The 20145-nt window shown below is 37.1% G+C and overlaps 1 protein-coding gene across 2 annotated transcripts in view; it reads left to right on the forward strand.

The window, feature by feature from the left end:
- Positions 1–819: 819 nt before the first annotated feature.
- The window catches only part of SYT1 (synaptotagmin 1), a 123014-nt gene continuing 103688 nt past the window's right edge, over positions 820–20145 (forward strand). For both annotated transcript variants that reach the window (XM_085045565.1, XM_085045573.1), the window contains exon 1: positions 820–1008. In XM_085045565.1, coding sequence (XP_084901691.1) covers positions 837–1008 — 172 coding nt within the window. In that variant the 5' untranslated portion in view covers positions 820–836. The remainder of the gene's footprint in view (positions 1009–20145) is intronic.

Here is a 20145-nt window from a genome sequence, read left to right on the forward strand (position 1 = left end):
AATACAGTAATATATGCTCAAATAAAGGTTTTCCAAAATGCCCATTAAACAACATGAAATTAAAAATATGTTGGTGTAGGATTATCCTTCTGACAGCCTAATAGATATTTCAAAATGGCTGCATTTAGACTACCTACAGATGTTGTATTTTTGTGAATACACTAAAGAGATCTGAATAATTTAAGAGAATATTGTCAGTAACAAGTGTCATGAAAGAACTGGAAGGAAAATTGTCTTCACTTAGTGAAGATAAAAATGCACACAAGTCAATTTCCATTTAATACACAGCTTTCTTAAATAGGAAACAATAGGTTATTACTTCGACAGGAAATCACAAAGTGTTTTTATTATGTCCTTATCACCTCATTTATTTCATGTGCAGAAGCTCTGTCCATGATCCACACCTCTGTAATTCCCACAGAGAAATAATTATGTAAATACATTGAAATTTGCACATAGGGAGCGTTTATGACCCAATTTGCTTATACTTTCAAATTGAAGAGCAACATGTAAATCTGTATGAAATTTTTACAGGAATTTTGAGGTTTCAAATTTAGCAGTTCCAAAATGCAAACCATTGGAAAACTGCTCTAAGCAATAAAATTATTCTGGCTGAAATTAACCCTGCAAAAGACTTTTCTCTCTTGTCTAATAAATATTTTATCAAGAACCTGAAACTATATGCGAATGCAGTCATATTTGCCCAGTAAGCATGGGAACCAAGTGATATTCTGCCTGTTTAGTCATTTATGGATGACAGATATATTTCACTTATATTACCTTTTGTTTTATTGTTCTGTTTGTTTTTTATTGCAACAGCTTACCCCGGAGTTAAAATGGTGAGTGAAAGTCATCACGAGGCTCTGGCAGCACCGCCAGCGACCACAATAGCAGCAGCCCCTCCAAGCAATGTCACCGAGCCGGCCAGTCCAGGAGGAGGGGGAGGAAAAGAAGATGCATTTTCTAAGCTAAAAGAGAAGTTCATGAATGAACTGAACAAAATTCCACGTAAGTAAAACTTGATTGATGAAAAAGCTGCTCTTGGCAGATTAGATTTAACTTGACATTTTCTTCTTTGACATTTATTTAGACAGCATACTAAATGTTTTCTAGTCAAAGCTAGAAAAGTCAGAAGACAAGCCTGGTTTTTTGTAAGTTCTTCAAAATTAACTGGAATAGAGAAAATAGAGTCCAACTCATATGTAATTTATGTCTATTCTTGATATGTCAGATTAGTTTGGTAATTTTTACTGATGAATTAGTGCTGGCTCATTGAAACAGGAACTAGAGAACTTCACTGTGGCTGTGGGACCAATAAGTAAAACATTTCCTATCAGTAAGACTTAAGGTTTCATGTTTATGGCACGTGTGTGGGAATCATTCCTTAAAGCAATATTTGGCCAGAACTCATATATATGGAGAAAGCAAGGAAACTTTTTTTATTTAGAGATTAGAAAATGTAGAAAGAAATGGAAAAATGGGGTTTTAACAAGAAATTAGCTAAGACATTAGTAATGTGTGAAGATAGCTATGCTTTTCCCACTCAATAGTTTTAGTACATCAGCCACTGAATGCTGTTTGCATAAGTTCATGTACCTATGCAGAAAACTTAATAAATGTACATTTCTGTGAAGTCAATAAAACTAAAGTCAGCAGGATTATTCTGGTCTGTGCTAGAAAGTATTGACTCAAACTTGAGGCCTCAATTTGTTCACATTAAAAAAAATGCAAGCATTAGGTTTGTGCAGTTCTTTATGATAATACAGGGGTTCTTGAACCTGTCTGGTATGTTTTACTATACATATGCTAGTATCAAATATAGAACTTATTCAATATTGTCAATGGTATTTCATATAATACAGAAAAAATCCTTTTTGTTACTGATGATAGAAAAATTACCTAATGCTACCAGCAGATCATTTTGGCACTTTCATACACATGAAGGTGAAGGCTGTGTGTGTATGTGTTTTAATGGCAAGCATTAGAGAGTCATTCAGTCTTTAATAATTTTTTCTTTATAAGAATAAGTAAATGTAAAATATTTCCAGGGCAGTATTTTAACATGTAAAAAAATTTTCATTTTTAGAAGGCTATTCTTTGTGTAAAGAAATGTTCTGTTACTGATAAAGACAGCTAACAAATTAGAATATTAATCAAATTTTTTTATCTCTAAAATGGATCTTGGTAACATGGCAGATGTGGTTTTTGCAAAATTGATAGCAATCAGCTTTGCTCTGTCACTCAAAATTCTTCCTTGCAAGAATTAAGGTGTAGAGAGGTAAGAAGTCTGTGTGTAATTATTTTGGTGATCTGTGGAGTCCAGTGCAGACCATACTGAAATGAAATTAAATAATTAAAAAAAAAAAAAAAAGAGGGAAAATTATGAAAAGACAAGATATTGAGGGAGAAGCATTGAGGGAGTCAGAATTTGAAACATTTGTCTTCTAATTTTTATTTCACCATAAGTAGAGGTAACATAACACCTCAACTTGGAGTTATGTCACCATAAGTAAGGTAGATGATATTTTTATGTAGATATTCTCTTATTTTTAAACTTTCATTTTAACTTTGCAAAGGCATGAATGGCTTCCGGTATGAGGAACTCTGTAATTGGAAGGTGTAGGAAAAGGTCTAGAGATAGGAGAGAAATTTGGAATGCCCTGCTGCATACTTCTTAAAAACCACAACGAAAACAAGTGGAAAGTCCAGTCTGGAAAATCTTTTCAAGTTGAACTGACTAAAACTTTCATTTTCTCTTCATGAAAGGAAAAAAATCCCACCGTTAAATAATGAAAATTCTTGCTTAGAAAAGTGTATTAGGCCATAAGACAAATCTCACTTCTTATGGGATCATTACAGTATTTATAAAATGGGGTGCCTTGTGCTGATAGTGAGACCAGAACATATTGCTTCCATCTTAGAAATCTGGTCTCTTATCCAAGATCATGTAGTAATGTTGTCGTGGAGAAATGAGCTTAAGGTAGTCACAAATCCCATGCCAACTGTCTGCTTTTATTATAGAGGCTGCAGATGTGGTTGGATCTTCCCAGGATCTCTGTCTGTCAAATGCTGGGACTATTTAACATTACATTCTGCTGTGCTGGGAGGGTTTTGCCATTTCAAGAAGAAAGTTGAATGTTCATTGTACTACAGAGGGGCAAGGGACTTGCATGAGGCTTTTTTTAAATACTAAATATGAATAAGTGCCATTTGCAACTTTGGGCCTTTTATATTCCAAATAACTTCTCTTTTGCCCGTTTTCCTCAATAATAAATCCTACAAGAATGGACTGCAATGCACACAGGTCTGTATGTATTTTTCATTTATAAACTAACATAACACAAGTAAGTTTAATTAGATTGTATACAAAGTAGTGGGGGCAGGAGGGCAGAAGAGACCTCATTTCCCTGTTGGAAGATTATAGCCTTTTCTCATGAGTTGTTCAGCTTATGTCAGTGGGGAGTTGTCAGCATGGTGTGTTCAGCCTATTATAAAAAAACTTAATTGTGGTAGAAAAGTTCTCACATCTTACAGCTGGCTGCAAATTTTTTGAGAATCTCTCTTAAAACATAGGAGAATGTAAATTAGTACAAACCAAATTATTTGTATAGTGCCTTTCTGGGAATTTCTTGCTGAGTGAGAGAGAAGAAATAGGGTGCATGGGCCCCATGAGGAGGGCAGCACAAATGCCTAAGAACACTTCCAAGGCCATGGCCCAGGTTTCTCCTCTGGTAGATTGAAACCTTAGACCTGACTTGAGTCTTACACATGGCAGGAGAATGCCATAGTCAGCAAGTTCTCTTATCTTTTCAGATGAGGCACAAGCCTGTTTTTCTAGTTCATGTGCTTTATCATGTTTGCTTCCAAAGGTCTCATGTTCATTCCCCACATGACAGGACAGACTTTGAAATCTCAGTGCTTACTATGAGAGAATGTTTTTTTCAGTGCTCTGCTGTGTATGTGTGAGATAAATAATTAAATGTTTTAGTTGCCTCTGCCTCAGATGTCTGCCGATGGAAAATAAGCCATCATGATTTAACAAATGTAAAATAGGACAGAGTGTTGTGAAAAAGCTCACCTGCAATCTACTTGGTTTGAGTGCTAAAAAGACCAAACCACAGTGGGGTGTAATTTATGTAGTCTTCTCTTTCTGTTTTATCTTAGAAATTATATAATATTAAGTCATGCTTATATTAAAAAAGAAAAAAAGAAACGACAACATCCTAATCAGGGAATACACAATAACAAAAGTAAAGGTATAGCAAACCGCGTCCATAAATACTATTCCTTCCATGTGTCTTATAACAGAAGATTCATTTTTTTAAATACTGTGTATTGTAGAACACACAGTCAGAAGTTAAATATTCTAGACATACAAGCTAACTAAAAATAGTATCAGGATGGATTCCCATTAAGAGTTCACTTTACAAAACTACAAGATAGAGTCCATGCAATTAAAATTATACAGGTTTTCTTCTGTGAGGTATGCATAAGAGAAGCCTTACATAGTCAAAAAAGGGATGAATTTAATAGAAGGAGGAGATAAAACTTTCAAGAAAAAGAAAGGACCTATTTGTATTAGTATACATTCATTTCAGGAACAGTGATGCAGTACGTAAACCAGTTTAAAATTTTCATTGGTACAAGTGGAAAATCGGGAGGTTTTTTCTTGATTTATATCTCTTTAAAATAGAGCATACACCATACAGAGCATACACCACATTTTGTGACAGGAGAACGTAGGCTTAAAAAGCACACAAATCATTCAGAATGGCAAAGCCCTAACATACATTTCACTCTGGATAAAGCAAGTGGGATAATTTTATTACAATGAGTCATACAATTAAAGTGCAAGAATCCAGTAAGTTACTGAGGCATAACTGTGAGGAATTTTTTTCTCCATTATGTAAATCCCTGCATTTTGGTTCTGAGTAGCTGATTTGCATAATCACAGTACAGTTGTTTTTCTATAACTGAACTCTGTATAAACGTCACTCTAACTTAATTGGTTCTTTTACTTTCAATCCCTATTTGTCTTTAATCTGCAGAATTTTTAATCTGTTTATGAGAAGGTGAAAAAAGGCACGATCTCTGCTTTTACATTTTGCATTTTAAATGTAGTAAATCCAACACCTGAAAAAAAGGGGGGCAATAGAGCAGATAAAACGGCACTTACTCTTCTGAAAAAATAATAGATTAAAAGATTTTATAACCTAAAATATTCTCAGTGCTTCTTCCTTCTCAGTGCTCTTACATCTGGGTCTTTGCCTACAGGCTAAGAAAGTATCTGCCGTAGATTTACAGTAAGTGTGTTGTAGCAAGACTGTGATAATGGCAGCAACAACTTCTGGGTAGAGCCTTTGAGTGTCAAGATACTGATACTAACCATACACAAGCAACAATTGACATAAATTGGCATTAGTTTACTTAATAATTGTAAAATCAGAGTGATGTTGATGTGTTTTCTAATGGCACGTTCTTGTATGAACAGGAGACCTCATTCTGCCAGTAAATAAGACAGCAAAATCCAATAAAATCCAGCATACATCTGATTGAATAATGATATGCTATTAATGCTTGTGGTAAAATCTGAAAAAGCTGTAGTAGCTGATTGCATTGAATCCAGGATATGTATCATTACCTCTATAATAGGAAGATATTGCATATTTCCAATGCTCTTTGCTGTCTAACATTGTAATTGTATAAAAAGTTACATTTCTATACAAACCATATTCTGAAATGTTTGGCTGGCTTGCCACTCCATTTGGGCTCAGTAGCTGGTGCTCAAAAGCCCTAAATTTGATTCATCTTGTACAACTGACTGATAATCCCCCAAACCAGAAGCTCAAATCTCTGTGATAATTCAAGCTAAGACCTGATGTTCTGTGCAGACTTGTCTCACATTCTGTTTGCAGAGAAAGTTTTATTTCCCTCTCCTTGGCGTAGTGAATAACTGTCAAAACAAAATGGGACTGGATGCTGTAGAGAGAGCTGTAATAAAAAATGTAAAAATAACTCAGGTCTGGTTTAATTCTAAATAATACCATAGTAAGCTGACTGTTGAGTTGTAGATATATTTGGGTAATTTAGCAAATGAAATCATTCTGGATTTATGTATTTAGCCATTTAAGTCAAAATTTCAGCATTCAGCAGTCATCCTAGACACATCTCATAATTTCTTTCTCCCTGCTGGTCTCTGCTGTTTTGCCCTCTGCCTTTCTGGATTGACCACCTGAGGTGTACTAAGAGTGCTTCTTGCCCACTATAAATGACAGTGAAGTTAATTCCTTCATTTTTCATTCTTATGTGGCATCCAGATTATCAAGGAGTTATTACCAAATTATGTCTGTTATTAGAAAATTGAGGATTTTGTGCATGGGGTCTTTCTGAAACTTAATTTTTATAAGCTGACAGCTTGATCATTTGAGGAAAATTAATTCATTAGGCTTCTCCTAATGGTTCCTGGAGCACAGGTGTCATTGGCACAGGGAGGAGAGGGCACATTCTTTTCTAAGTTCATGAAAATGAAACAAAATGCTGATAATAGAATGCTTTCAGATTAAGAAACTGGATTAATAGAGTAGGTATACCATATAATCAGAATAAGTTTGCAGCAATAGCTATGATTTTTATTTTCACAGCACATGCCAGTGTTAGTCATTGCTTAATATCCTAGGTTATCCAGAAAAAAACTGAGTTTCTTCTTCAGAGATTGTCATGAGTCGTAGCTGACTGCCTGTAGAAATGAGGACTATGTACACATATGTCAATATTGTTTAAATATATATATGCATACATCTATGTGTGTGTGTGTGTGTATGTGTATGCATATAGATTTATCAAAACAACAAGCAGAGTTCTCATCTTAGGAACAGTCTGACATTGGCAAATTTAGGTTACTTCCATTTAGGTATCTTGGCAAAGAATATTTGCATCAGAGATTTAGAGATGATAAAGAAGTTTCTTGATATTCAGGGAAGTCTGAAGAACAGTGCTGGAGGAAGTGGAACGGCATGAACTCAAGTCTTCCCTTCCTGTTGTCAGATCATTGGCAGCTACTCATGCCAAGTGAAGCATGCAGCTTTACTCTGGAGAAGAAATGGGAAATCAGAAATGAGGATTTATTTTGGAACACAGAAGTACAAGACAGAGCTATTACAGTACAATATTAGATGGGGGAAAAAAAAAACCCGCTTGTTTCTAAATATAGTAATTTAAATGCAAATCTCAGATTACTTTGTTTTCTCCCTGAACCCCCCAGTCCTAGAGTGTAGATGAGAACATCATCTTCTTTTTTTTTATGCAAAATAAAAGTTTCTAGATCTCCTGCTGATAGGGAAAAGCTTGGAAATACTGCCCACACACATCCAGAAGACACAAATATCGTGAGACAAAAACAGTTCAAGTCTATTATTATGTAAGCTCATGATATGAAAGTGCTGTCATTATTTCTAGGGGTCCAGCATATTGGGATTGTTTTTAATGAGGTATCCCGGAAATACAGCTTTTAAATCCCAAATGTCTAAATAGATACTGAGGGGTGGAAGAATGGAAGTAAAATGCTCATGAAGCAAATGAAAATCCTTGTCTGGAAGGAATAGCATGTGGTCCGAGGTCCCACCAAATTATACTCCATCAATATTTTAATGATTGATTCTGTCAAGCAGAATTCATTTATTTTTTTACAGCATTACATTTTACAATCTATGAGTTATTTTCATATGCCTTCTGATAGGTTCCCCTTAACATGTCCTCTTCTTAAACTTTTGGGTTCATGACAGCTGCCAGTTTGATCCTAGTACAGGACTGAGTGAGGAACCTCAGGCTGTTAGGAGTAGAGGCTGCTCCAGCATGACCTAGAAGTGCTGCTGCTGCAGACTGGAGCTGGATCAAGCACTGGCAAGCACACATGCTTCCCAGGAGCTTACATAAAATCATTGAATGGTTTTGGTTGGAAGGGACCTTAAAGCTCATCTAGTTCCGATGCCCCAGCCATGGGCGGGGAAATAATCTCCTCCAGTCAAAGCAAACTCAACCCATGCATCTGACTCATTTAGGTCCAAGGGAGTACCCAGTTACTACACTGGCCATTGTCTTGGCTCCTTGGACAAGCCAAGGAGGAAAGGAGAAATCAGAAGAGCAGACTCCTACAACTTGAACCAGAGCAGCAGCTGCAGCACTCTCCATCCCCAGCACAGGGAGAGCCTGTCACAGGGTAAACCCATGTCCTCTTCTGCATCACCTTGAGAATTCGCTGTCCTGCCAGGAATGAAATACTGTCTCTAAGCCAGTAGCACACTGGGAAGATAACCTCACTGTCAAACAGAATTATACATTATTGATTGCATGTGTCTGAAACACCATTTTCAGAAACAGCAGTGGGTTTTGAGTTGTATAATCTGAAAGTAAGGGAAGGAGAAGCAAGTTCTGTAAAACATGTGATGCTGTAAACATTTCAGCAAAATATAAGAAAACAAAAAATACATTCAGATTAACTTTTAAAGAAAAGGGGATGAAATTAATCTATAGCAGAAACAGGGGTGAGGATCTACCTTGGGTTTGGTGATGGTATTTTAACATGGGGTGTCAGAATATTCCCAGGGGTCTCCTCCAGCACATCACTGTGATTATTATATTATGTGTTACAATTACTCTGGTAAGTATTTTATTGCACTGTAGGTATATCAATTTGTGCCAGTACCTTATAAATTGAGTAGAGAATTCAATTTACAAGCAGAAAACTGAATATGGTTGCTAGCTTACTTTCAGTTCTGGGAATGTGTCTTAAAATTTCATTACTTTGTGTGAGAGAAAGTGCACTAAAATTGTGTTTACATGCATAAAACAAATAGAATCTTTGTAAGCCTTTTTCAAACTTACCTGCATATAAAGTGCCTACAGAATTACACATTATCTGTTGTAATTGTTTGCAATCTTGCTTTAAAAATAAGAGTTCATGGAACAATTGTTCTGAACTTAAAACTGAGAATACGTTTAATGATTGATTGTCAGCAACGGATTGCATAAAAGATAAAAGGCACATGTGACTGTGGTTAGCAGATTTGCTTTTTATAAGTATGGTTTAAATGTGCAGTAAAAATCTAGGAATTACTGTTAAGATTTATATTCCATCCTTACTTCAGCTACTTGTGCCTAGGCACTGTGGGAAGCTAGAAGATATTCTCGTATTTTTATGACAACCAAGAGTAAATAATGCCACTGTTATTCTGAGAAATTGTTGTAATTTGGCACAGCTGAAGAACAGAATGTCATTCTTTGTTGTTATTGGTAACTGTTCTGCTTAGAACTGGGTGAGTTTGCTGCTGAGAATTGTCCAAACTAAAGTCTTCCCTGGCAGATTATAAATATATAATACCCTCCTCACCTTGGTTAATATGTTTTATAATGAGTTTAATTTTTTTGAAAGAGACAAGAATGCCTTTACTGATACATGAATTAAAATGCCTGGTCATCACTGCCATATTGCCAAGGTGGGTGAAAAGCTAAGACACTGACCACCAACAGGAGCTCTCAGGAATGCTGTAGATCCATAGCATCCTTTTGTGCTATGCAAGGATGAAAAGATTAATTTTATCTTTTTAGTCTTGGCCTTCATGTCAAGCAAGCTCTTGAATGGTTCTAGGTGTGAACATCGCCACTGCTTCCAGAATATGCAGCCACTCTACAAGAGCTCAAGTCTGTGGACTCAAATATTCAGGAGAATCTTGGTTTGGGAAGATTTTGCTCTGATGCCATAGAAAGAAGCTGTGGTGCTGAACTTGAATGACTGCCTCATGAAGGCTGAGTTCCAGCTGGCAGCTGAACAAGCCATCTGCCTACTCCTGTGCAGATTTCAGAATCTGAATCTACTCTTAATTACCAACTTCAGCAAGAGCTCCCTAATTTGCTCACAGCCCCTATATCATCTGGGGGGCATGTTTCAGTACTGTAGCTGGCACTGTTTTCCTGTTGCAGTGAGAGCCACCAAAATGAAAGGTGAAGTTTATAATTTCAGATGGGAAAGGCATTTCAACCCACATCTTAAAAAAGAGCTCCAGAAATTATTAGGGTTGTTAACACTTAGCTTTTAAGAATCAGACTCTAGAAGTTGAATTTACAAATCTGAGTTAAATGCACTGGTCCTCTTCAGGTTGACACAGAAATACGAGGTCCAGGTTTATCCAGAAAGAGACACTGGTCTCTACAGTGGTACTGATCTCACATACTTTGATATCTAGGATGGCTTCTACATTAAGCACCTGTAACAGAGAGATTCACATCCTGAAAACACTTTCTCTGGGCTTAGAGCCCTGATTTCTCTCGCTTGGAGAGCAATGGTTTCAGTCTCTTCTGTCAATGTACAATCTGATGAAGAGTAAGGGAACTCACTGGAGCACAGACCTGGCTGAAGGACAGCATATGCATTTTGCTGTGGAATGCCTTTGGACAAAATTAGCAAATAACAGTGGTTATTTAAGGCTTCTTGCACTTAAACAAATGTCTCTCACAAGGTACAGAATATGACAACATGAATCATGTGTTTCTTTCATAGCAGTTCCTGTAGGAAAGACATATCCAAGTTTTCTAGCTTCATTCCTTGGTTTCCATTAGTCTCAGGAAGACCTGAGGCTCAAGTATTTTAGGCTGCATCCTGAACAAAGCTCCTGCGTCTTTGCTGGCAGCTCCTATATTGTCAGTTTGAAACAGCCACAGAAACCTTCTTTTTAACACAGTGGAGTAGGGTTGTCAGCTCCTTGAAGGGGAAGGGAGAAGGGAGAAGGAGTATGCAAAAGCTGGTGAGGTATACAAGACTGGTTGGTTGGAAAGTCATTTCCACTCAAGAAGCTTTCTTTCCCCTAGACCTGTGTCAGGACTATCACCCATGGAGCTGTGGCCCAATGGGGAGGAAACCTTGAGGACTAGGACAGTAGGACAGGGCATCAGATTTTTTTTCTTTCTATTAACAATTTATAGAGAGGAAATATATTCTTCACCTTTCTTGTAGATACTTTTATGGTTCTTCCTTCCTTACCAGATTTAAATGGATTTTCTATTTTCCTTCTGTGTTTTTTCATTTATTTATTTATTTATTGATACTTTTCTCCTAACCGGAAGTCACTTGAAAAAAATCAGCACAAGCAAAATACTTGCTAACCGAGCATTCAGTCTTGTTTATTCTTTAGGTATCAAACTCACATTTCTTCCCAAAACAGCTATTTTATCATGTCTCCTAAGACCTCAGGACTCAATTTCATCAAGCACGTGCTTTAAGCTGAAATATGGTATTTCAGGTCTCAACCCTGGAGTCAGTTGTTTGTTACATGCCATGGGTACAGATTTGCTTGCAGCATGAGCAAGGGAAGGAGGACAGACAAAGATAAGGCAAGCTTGCCGTTCATAAATTTCAGACTAACATAGCATTTTAGATTACAAGTCAGTGATAGTAATCACTTTATAGGAAACTGTTCCAGAATGCCAATTTCTAAATTCTCTTGCCTCATGAAATATTTATTGATGAGTTTTAAGTCCTAGGACACTGAGGAGGCCAGGACAATGGGAAATAGTATGATAGGTGGAGAGGACCAGTGGACAAAAAAAATGCCACCTGAACTCAGGGCATAGTGTTAACAGTGATAACATAGCACAGAGAAATGTCAACATTGACTTGACTATTCTGAAACAGCCATGCATTTATTTAACAGTGATTATATAGCATAAAAATACTCATGCACAATGCTCTTCTTGATATAAATATAGGTACCCAGGAAGAGACAAAATGAAAAAGGGAAACTAATTACAACAATCTCTTTTCTATTCAGTTAATGCATGAACTGAAGTGTTTAAACTGTGCAACATCCTTGATTTTCAACAGCTCATTTTTGTTAGGAACCTACTGACAGCTGGGCTTCTATTCTGCAGAATGCACAGATCTGTCCAACATCACTACTACTTCTCAGAAAACTGTCTATGATTTTATAATGATACTGACAAGAAGCATTTTATTTTGTTGAAGCAAATATTTATCCTGATAATTCCTGTTAGAAGAACAGAAAATATATCCTCTATAAAAGCAGACAACCAAATTCCTAAATTATGTCCCCATTACATAAAATAATTTGTGATACCAAATCCCTAAAGGCATAGCAATGCTAGCTGAACCCTGCAGTGCAGCATGACTGCAAATCGGTGAACAAGTTTTTTCTTTTTTTCAAGTCTTTTTTCTTGACTGACCTGCACCACTCCTGTAAATAACTTAAAAGGCAATAGAATTACATTTTTACTTGGTACAGCCACTAAGTGTACCATGGGTATGCAGGCTGAGACCAGGTTTTGAAATGCTACACAGCAGATTTTAGAGTCTCAAAAGGTTTCATCTGGTAAAGTATTTAAATGTGTACTAACCTTTAAGCTCCTGACTAGTGCAGGGAATTAAATTTGTTACACACAAGTGGTTTGGAGAATCAAAATTGTAAACACATTTCTAATGAATCCTGTAATTTACCTGATGAAGTGCTACCTTGATTTTTTTTCAATGTAAATTAATTTTACTTTTGCTATGATTATTTTAAAAGTTTGTAACTCTACAAGTAATGTAATGTTAGAGACGTGTCACACACACATATAGTGGTAGAAGCAAATTTCTTTTTTAGACCTTCATAAATATCCATGTAATTCTTTTACTTTCCATTTGGTTTTAGTGGGCTGCTTGCTGAGAGTTGTACCCACTTTTGTCACGTGGCTTATTATCACAGCACACATTTTCATGATTGTTGTCAAAAAAAGAGCATTTAGGGCAGTTGTTTAGTTTAAATGATCAGTAGAGTGCTACTTTGAGATCATTTGGGAAGGGGACACACACACTGAAATTTTCCAATGGAAGCCGTTGGAAGAATGTAATTACCTCACTTGGGACTTGAGCCAACCCAGCAAACATCCAATTTCCACAGATGTGATTGAGGTTGTTTCCATTTAGTTTAATGAGAGTTGGATGGGGCTGTAAGGCATTACAATCCTTTAGGGAAAATCCTGGGGGATCTCTCATCACCAAAAAAGCTGAGGATGTCAGTTTTATGTTTCCCCCAAAGTGCAGCCGCCCCTGCCATCAGCATGTCTCCACTGCTGTTCCCCAGCATTACTGGCTCAGGGGGAAGCAGGCCACCATGGTGCCACTTTCTGAGCCTGAGAGGGATCCAGGATGCTGGCAGATGATGTTGTTCAGCTTTCTTCTGGGTTTAGGTCATCCACGAGGCTTAGCGAGTTGTTGAGTTCTTTGGTGGATGTACTGGAGTGCTGTAGCAATGAGCAGGGAGTGGATGTGATGCCTCACTAATTCCTCCCTCTTTTCAGCATTGAGTGGCACTGAGAAACATTTTAAGGTCGATGTCAGACTGTTACAGGGCTCAAGATTTTTTTCACTGACTGGACCCCTGCAGTGCTTTAATCCTTACAGACAAAAGTACAGGATTGACTCCAACGCTACTGAGAGTTGGAGTCTATTGGTTGGGCAGACTTCTGTAATCTGGTATCAGGGCAGTCACAGTGCTAGGAGCACACTTTCTATCAGTCCTGTAATGCTAAGATGGATCACTTTTCATAGATTGGCAGGTGCTTCAATGCCTCTCTGTTTCAAAGTAGCTTTTACTTAGGTTTGGTATTTCTAAGAGGAAAAGACAAGCTGTAATGTACTTATATCAACATAGGACTAAAACAAATAAATATTGTTGGGGTGTGCCATTACCATCCAGTTCCCAAACTTAACTTACTAGACCCAAATTGTGAGGTTGTTTTATTACAGAAGTTTGTTACTCATAGAGCATTGTCATAATGAGAGTTGGGAGCCAGTAACAGACTGACGTGTCAGTGAGAATTCCTGATGTAGCAAAGCAATGCTGATATTCCATGCTTTCCCACAGTATTTTATGAGGCAAAGAAAATAAAGGGTTTTTACTGAGGACTGAGGGCTATAAAGTATCTCTACTCCCATCCTGATGCTAGGTGAATGTAAAATTCCCTTTTCAAGGGGAGAAAAAAAATCTTTCTCCAAGAAGGTGCAGCATTTGCTTCCACCATGCAGATGGCCGTTAATGACAGTCAATGTCTTCACAATCTCCACACCAATAGGTCTGATGTTCTGAGAATTACTATTGCAGACCATGTTGACAGGATGTATGACTTGTAAGTATTAGAGGTCACCTCTGTAGTCTGAAAGTAAATGATAACCAATTTGTGACTTACATCTCCAGTTCTTCTCACTCTCTTTTATCTACTGCCTCTTTTCCTTCCTTTTTTCTGGTTCCCTCATCATACAGCATCTTCTCTTATTTACACCTCCTGCCTCTCCAGAAAGAAACCAGTTTTGCCATGCTGACTTCTGTGGAGAATCTCATTATAGGAGGAAGGAGGAAAGTTAAAGCCTCTGAAATGTTTTTGGCATATGGTTGAGAGGCTTAAAGCTTCCTAACAATGCTAGTCTCTGCTCTGTTTTCCAGGCTGTCTGCCGTAAGATACTTTAGATGAAAAAGAATAAATGCAAACCAATATTTGTCTACTTTTCCCTCTCCTTCACACAAAGCTTGCTAAGGACTGGAAAGCTTTCAGCTAACATTTTAGCAAAGCAAACTGAATACTGATGTGTATTTTTTTAGTAGCTTCAGGACTAATGTACTGTAAAATGTGTATTTCTTTTCTTGTCACAGTGGCAGAAGTTATGGGGAAAGGACTCGCTGTTTTTTTTGCTTGAGACTAACAGGGCTCCTGTTAGGGGTAGTTCTTTATTCCTTGAAATATGTTGAATGTTCCTACACTGAACTATGATCTAGAAATCTCATATCCCTGCTCAAGTGTTTTCTAACTACTGCTAGTTGTGCTACTAGCTGGACAAGAAACATTTTTGGAAGGAGACACAGGAAAGTGTGTTTTGTATGATCGTGCAGTGGCAGTCAGCAAAATTGTGTGTGACCTCAGATGAGGATCAACAGTCAGACAAGCCAGGATAAATCACAGCATTGCCAAGTTTTGAGAGAAGCCAAAGGAAAGCTGGTTGCAGTGCTGGCTTACAGGAGGTTGTTCCCGGGCAGGGAGCTGGCTCAACTTGAAGGCATGTGAGGCCAATTAAGTAACTCCTAGCCACTTGCAAGGGGTATGCCTGTCAGAACCTGCTTTCATGAAGGGATAAAAGGGCTATTGATCAAAAAAATACAGTCTTCATGCTTGCTATAGTTAACTTACTAGGACTAGAGAGTTATTTAATAAGGTTTGGTTTGGGGTGGTATTTTTGATCTCTTCAGTGGATGAAATTTTGGAAGCCACTGCAGAGGTACTAGATCTCTAAGCCATTGGCAGTGAGGTAAATGGCATTTAGTTTTGCTCCAGGGAAGGATTTATTCTTTTATCAAGTGTCACCTCTACCATGATGTGCCTGAATAAATATAACTAGCTTCACTTACATTAGCGGTCTCTCCTGGGACAACACTGCCAACATAAATTATTTATGATTTGAGATGGGTTTAATACTAGTCACAGCACACAAAAAAAATCACTACCTTCCAATCTCACTGCATATTGCAGGTGACAGAGACAAAAACTTTATTGAAGGACTGTTTCACCATAACAATTAAATTTCTTGGCCTCTGTTTACCTCTGCCAACTGCATTACTTATATAGTATCGTGTTCCTGTTTGAAGCCACAACTTTGGCTCTGAAGCTCCATTGAAAGTGAATAATTATGAGGACTTCCTTTTCCTCAGCTCAAGGACATGTGCCTCATCACCTAGCTGATCCAGGAGTTTGTGACAAGTCAGATTAGAAACAGTCATCTCAAAATATGCAGAAGTTGTCTTCTGGTTTTTGGAAACCTTTTTTGAGATTTCACCCAAAAAACCCTAATTTTTCTGTATTGCAGAGTAATATGCTAATGTCAGCAGTCAGAAAGTAAGGCAAATTTTGGCAGATTTCTTTCTGAGATTATTTTGGCAAGACAATATTATTTTGCTTCATTCCTTAGTTACTGAAATTATTAAAAAGGCAGCACAAGGTTAAGATTCAACTTTTATTAGTTCACCAATATAGCTGACTTGTAGAAGAAGTTAGAAACTTTACATCAGATGTCCTATGTGGTTTTTAAAAACAATTTCTATCTTCCTGTGTCTTGTGTCTTATCTGTTTTTTACCATTCATAAATTACTGTTCTGTATTTGTGGTGGCTTAAAACTGTGCTGATATAAAGACAGTTCACAGGTGGCTGAGCCATGATAAAGCCTTCATATATTACAAAAGCAGGTTGTCTTATGAAAACTGTATATTGAGTGAACACAGGAGAAATATGAGATCAAAGAAACACAAAAGTAAAGATAATAAAGAAAAATAATAAATAATGACTAGTTAGTAAACTAAATAATACATCAAAAGGGTTAAAAAAGTAAATGTAATGTCCTTAATAATGTGTGTGCACATGTATGTACCACATTCTAAAAGCTCCAAATTGCACTGAAATCAAAACATTGTATAAAAATAATAATGTATTTAAAAATAATGTATTCAGCAGTTCCCTTTCCATTTTTTATGCAATGTGTGATACCACATAAAACTCACCTTAATACAGGTTGTGTTTTATGAAAAATGCCTTTTGGAAGCTTCTAAAATGGAGTAAATTTTACACTGGGATGTTGAAAAATACCATGAAAATTACTATTTGATTAGCAATTTCAATCTGAAAATTAGTTAAGACTTAGCAAAATATCCATTTTCTGTGAATTGCCATACTTACCTTTCCTAGGTTAGAATGCTGTCACAAACATTCAGTGCTTTTTCCTTGTCTAAGTTCACCTCAAGACATAATCCTACTAACATTGTTCAGCATCGTTTTGCTGAGATAATTGTAGATATTTATAACTGAAAGGACTCAAATTGGAGCTCTACTTATAAGGCAGCAAAGAAAATTACTTTAATGGGCCATTTTTGAGATTTTTCATCATTTGTGATTTCTTTTTCATAAAAGAGCCCTCTGTGTACATTTTTTTCAAACAGCAAACCCGATTTTCACTACAGGATTTACTTGTCAAATCTATTGCTCTTTTACTTGGAGGTTGTATTTTCATCCTTGGATCTAGTGGGACTGTAGTGGGGCTGAGGTGGAAAGAGAAATGCCAATAGTGTTGTCACCAATTTTATTTTGTAGAGGGAATGGTTGCTAAGGCACTGCCATGAGATGAGGAACATGACTTGCATCTTAGTCAGCCAAAACAAGTTTAAAGCCAAGTATCTCACCCCATAGGGAAGAGAGAGAGCCTATAGCCTAAAGGTTAGACTGCATGGAGAATACATTACTCATCTGTGTCATTAAGGGTGGCACAGAAATTCTCCATGGGACAGGCAGGGACTCAAAAACATTGTTCTGTAGGAGAAGAGGCTTAGCCCCTGGCTCATCTGGGGTAAATAACTCACTGGTTAGGATTTCAACCAAGGAAAGAGAAGTCTTCAGAGCTCTACTCTCAAGCCTATTTTCATTTTTCACACAGTGAATATTTCATCTAAAATGGTAGGAAGAGTCAGTTTCCTGGCCTTCTAGGAGTGTCATAACTACAGTATAGTTCTTGCAAGCTCTTATTCCATTAATCTGTTCTAACACAAAATGTGGCCTGATATGGGGAATTGCCCAGGAATATAGAGCCATGCTGGTCCCACAGAGTCAAGGACATAGTGGAATTCAGCATTTTATGGATATTAAGATGGATATTAATGTATGTAGCATTTTGGAAATCTGGTAAGCCTTGAGAAAAGATTAAAGAGGAAGAATTATGAGATCTGGAAAGCCTGTTTACACTGCATGGATTCAGACTCCTGCCAAGCACCATACATTTCTCTCTCTGGCTTTCAAAAACGTAGTCACTTTAGGCTACAATACATCAAGGTAGTTCAGACTATTTGTCTAAGCTGGGAGTGCACAGACTACTGTTTTCTACTGGAATACCTTATAGGAGTCTGTTATGATGACAATTTCTTTTCATGAAAGCCTTTTCATGTCCTCCTTTGACCTTCTTTCATCTAATTATAGCTGCTTTTCACATTTTAAGACAGTTTTCCAACATGAGGTTTCTTACCTGAATTTTTGAGAGGGGAAGACATTATTTTATTACCTTATTGCTGTTTTAGTTCTCGGTGCTAAAATAGCTTATGGCAGAATTTCAGCTGAGAGCAGTAAGTTTTCTTACTGTGAAGGTCTGTGGAATGTTTATTTGCCGGGGGCGGGGGGGAATATTTTAAAAGGAATCACTAGACAAGACAAAGTTTTGATGATGACTGATTTTGCTGTGAACATCTCACATCAGTAATGTCACACATTTGCAAAAGTATTTTTTGTAGAATTCTTCCTTAGTAAGTGAGGCTAAAGGATGACTTACGGCTTCAAGCTTTTTTCTTTTTTCCAGCTGTATCGTTTTGCATAATAAAAGGACGTTGCCTCCATGTGGCCTCCATTGCTGTTGTGTTGTATCTATGGATACATTATCACTGCTTCTCTGAATGAACAATTCCAAAGCAGCCATGGAGAATTTGTTTGCTGATTACTCACCTGCTATTAAAGTGGTTCCAAATGAAGTGAAATGGCAGACACAGTGGCTCTTGGAAGCTCTGTCCAACCATAAAAGGAATTCTGTGTGTTCTCTTCAGTGCTCAAGCAGCTTTGCAGATGCACCATATTTAATTAGCTTAGTTTTAATTAGACTGCAGATGCAAAGTTGCATCTGTGTTTCACTGTTAGTCTTTTTTGAAACACTTTCAGCCAATAACAGACCACCATCTCATTTGCATTAATTTAAATGGGTTAACATTTTGCTCACTGGAACAATCACTGTGGAAGAACATATATAACTTAGAGATTAATGTGTTATTGTCCTGTGGCACCATATGCAGAAAATGAAGTAGCCTAAGAGAGAATCATGCAAGGAAAGAAAAAAAGCAGAAAGCGCTGAAGAATTAATTCACTCTTAAATAAATCTTTCTGAGATTCCATTTATACTTATTTAAATTCCTTTAGAGCACTTAGTTTCCAAGGCAATGTTTGCAAGCTTTGGACTTTATTGATTGCTCATCTACCATTAATGTTTATTTTCTTTATCATCTTTTTATTTTAATTTCTTCATGCTTCACAGAGCCCATTTTCTTTTGCTGCTTCTCCCTTTCTGTTCTAAGCTTAGCGCAGTTCTGAGGAGGCGGAGGATTAATTGTTCATTGCTGGTAATGCTACAGGTTTGAAAGAATGGTTGATCAGCTATTGCAAAGTTCTTATTAAGAGAGAGCTTCTTTAGTTAATGGCAGAGTACTTGCAAGAGGAATTGGAAACCTGGGACAGAAACCTCACTGGACAGAAGTCATCAGAACAATGACCATTGGTTTCAGCAGACTGACTTCTAATTCCAGAAGTGATTATTTTTCCTAGGCTTAGTTATGGCATTCCCTTCTAATTTTTTTTCTCTTTCTGGTCAAGCTGGAGGTTAATCACTTCAAATCCATTAAAAATATGTTTATATAGAGACAGACGCAAGAACTCTGCTGTGTACTTCTAATTTTAAGATTTGATTCTTTTTTTCAGCCTCTTTGATCAGCAGCAATGAAATTAATCAAATAAGAAGAATAGGATTTAATTAAATGATTTTAGTAAGTGGGATGAACTCTGACAATGAGGGGATGCAGTGGCTTTTAAATAGCAGTAAGAAAATGCGTTCATTAAGAGCAGCTGCTAAGGTTGGCTGTAAATACTGGAACGAAATATTGCTAGAGTGAAAAATCTGTTTCGTAATGAAATGTATGCCAGTCTCAGGAGAGGAATGTACACAGGGTGTGGTGTTAGATTCATTGCTCTCGAGGCTTAGTGGCATTCTTTGTGATCCTTAAGTTTGCTGGCTTTTCGTTTTTAAAAGGAACATAACAGTATTCTCTGACTGTGGAACTAACAAGTCATTCAGAAAGCAATTCAAAGATAAGAAGCAGTGAACATGGAGTGGGGTCAGCCAGAGGACTGTATATTCAAGTCTAGTACAGATCTTTAGAGTTAGACCCTGATGACTGTTTACAGCAGCAAAGTCAAAGAATCCTGTCACATGGCTCCATTTGCTGTTCTCTTCCCAATGAGAAGAAGCTGTGACATTT

Source organism: Lichenostomus cassidix, chromosome 1Aa (genome assembly GCF_008360975.1).
Source record: "Lichenostomus cassidix isolate B80296 chromosome 1Aa, HeHo_3.0, whole genome shotgun sequence".
Lineage (NCBI taxonomy): Eukaryota > Metazoa > Chordata > Aves > Passeriformes > Meliphagidae > Lichenostomus > Lichenostomus cassidix.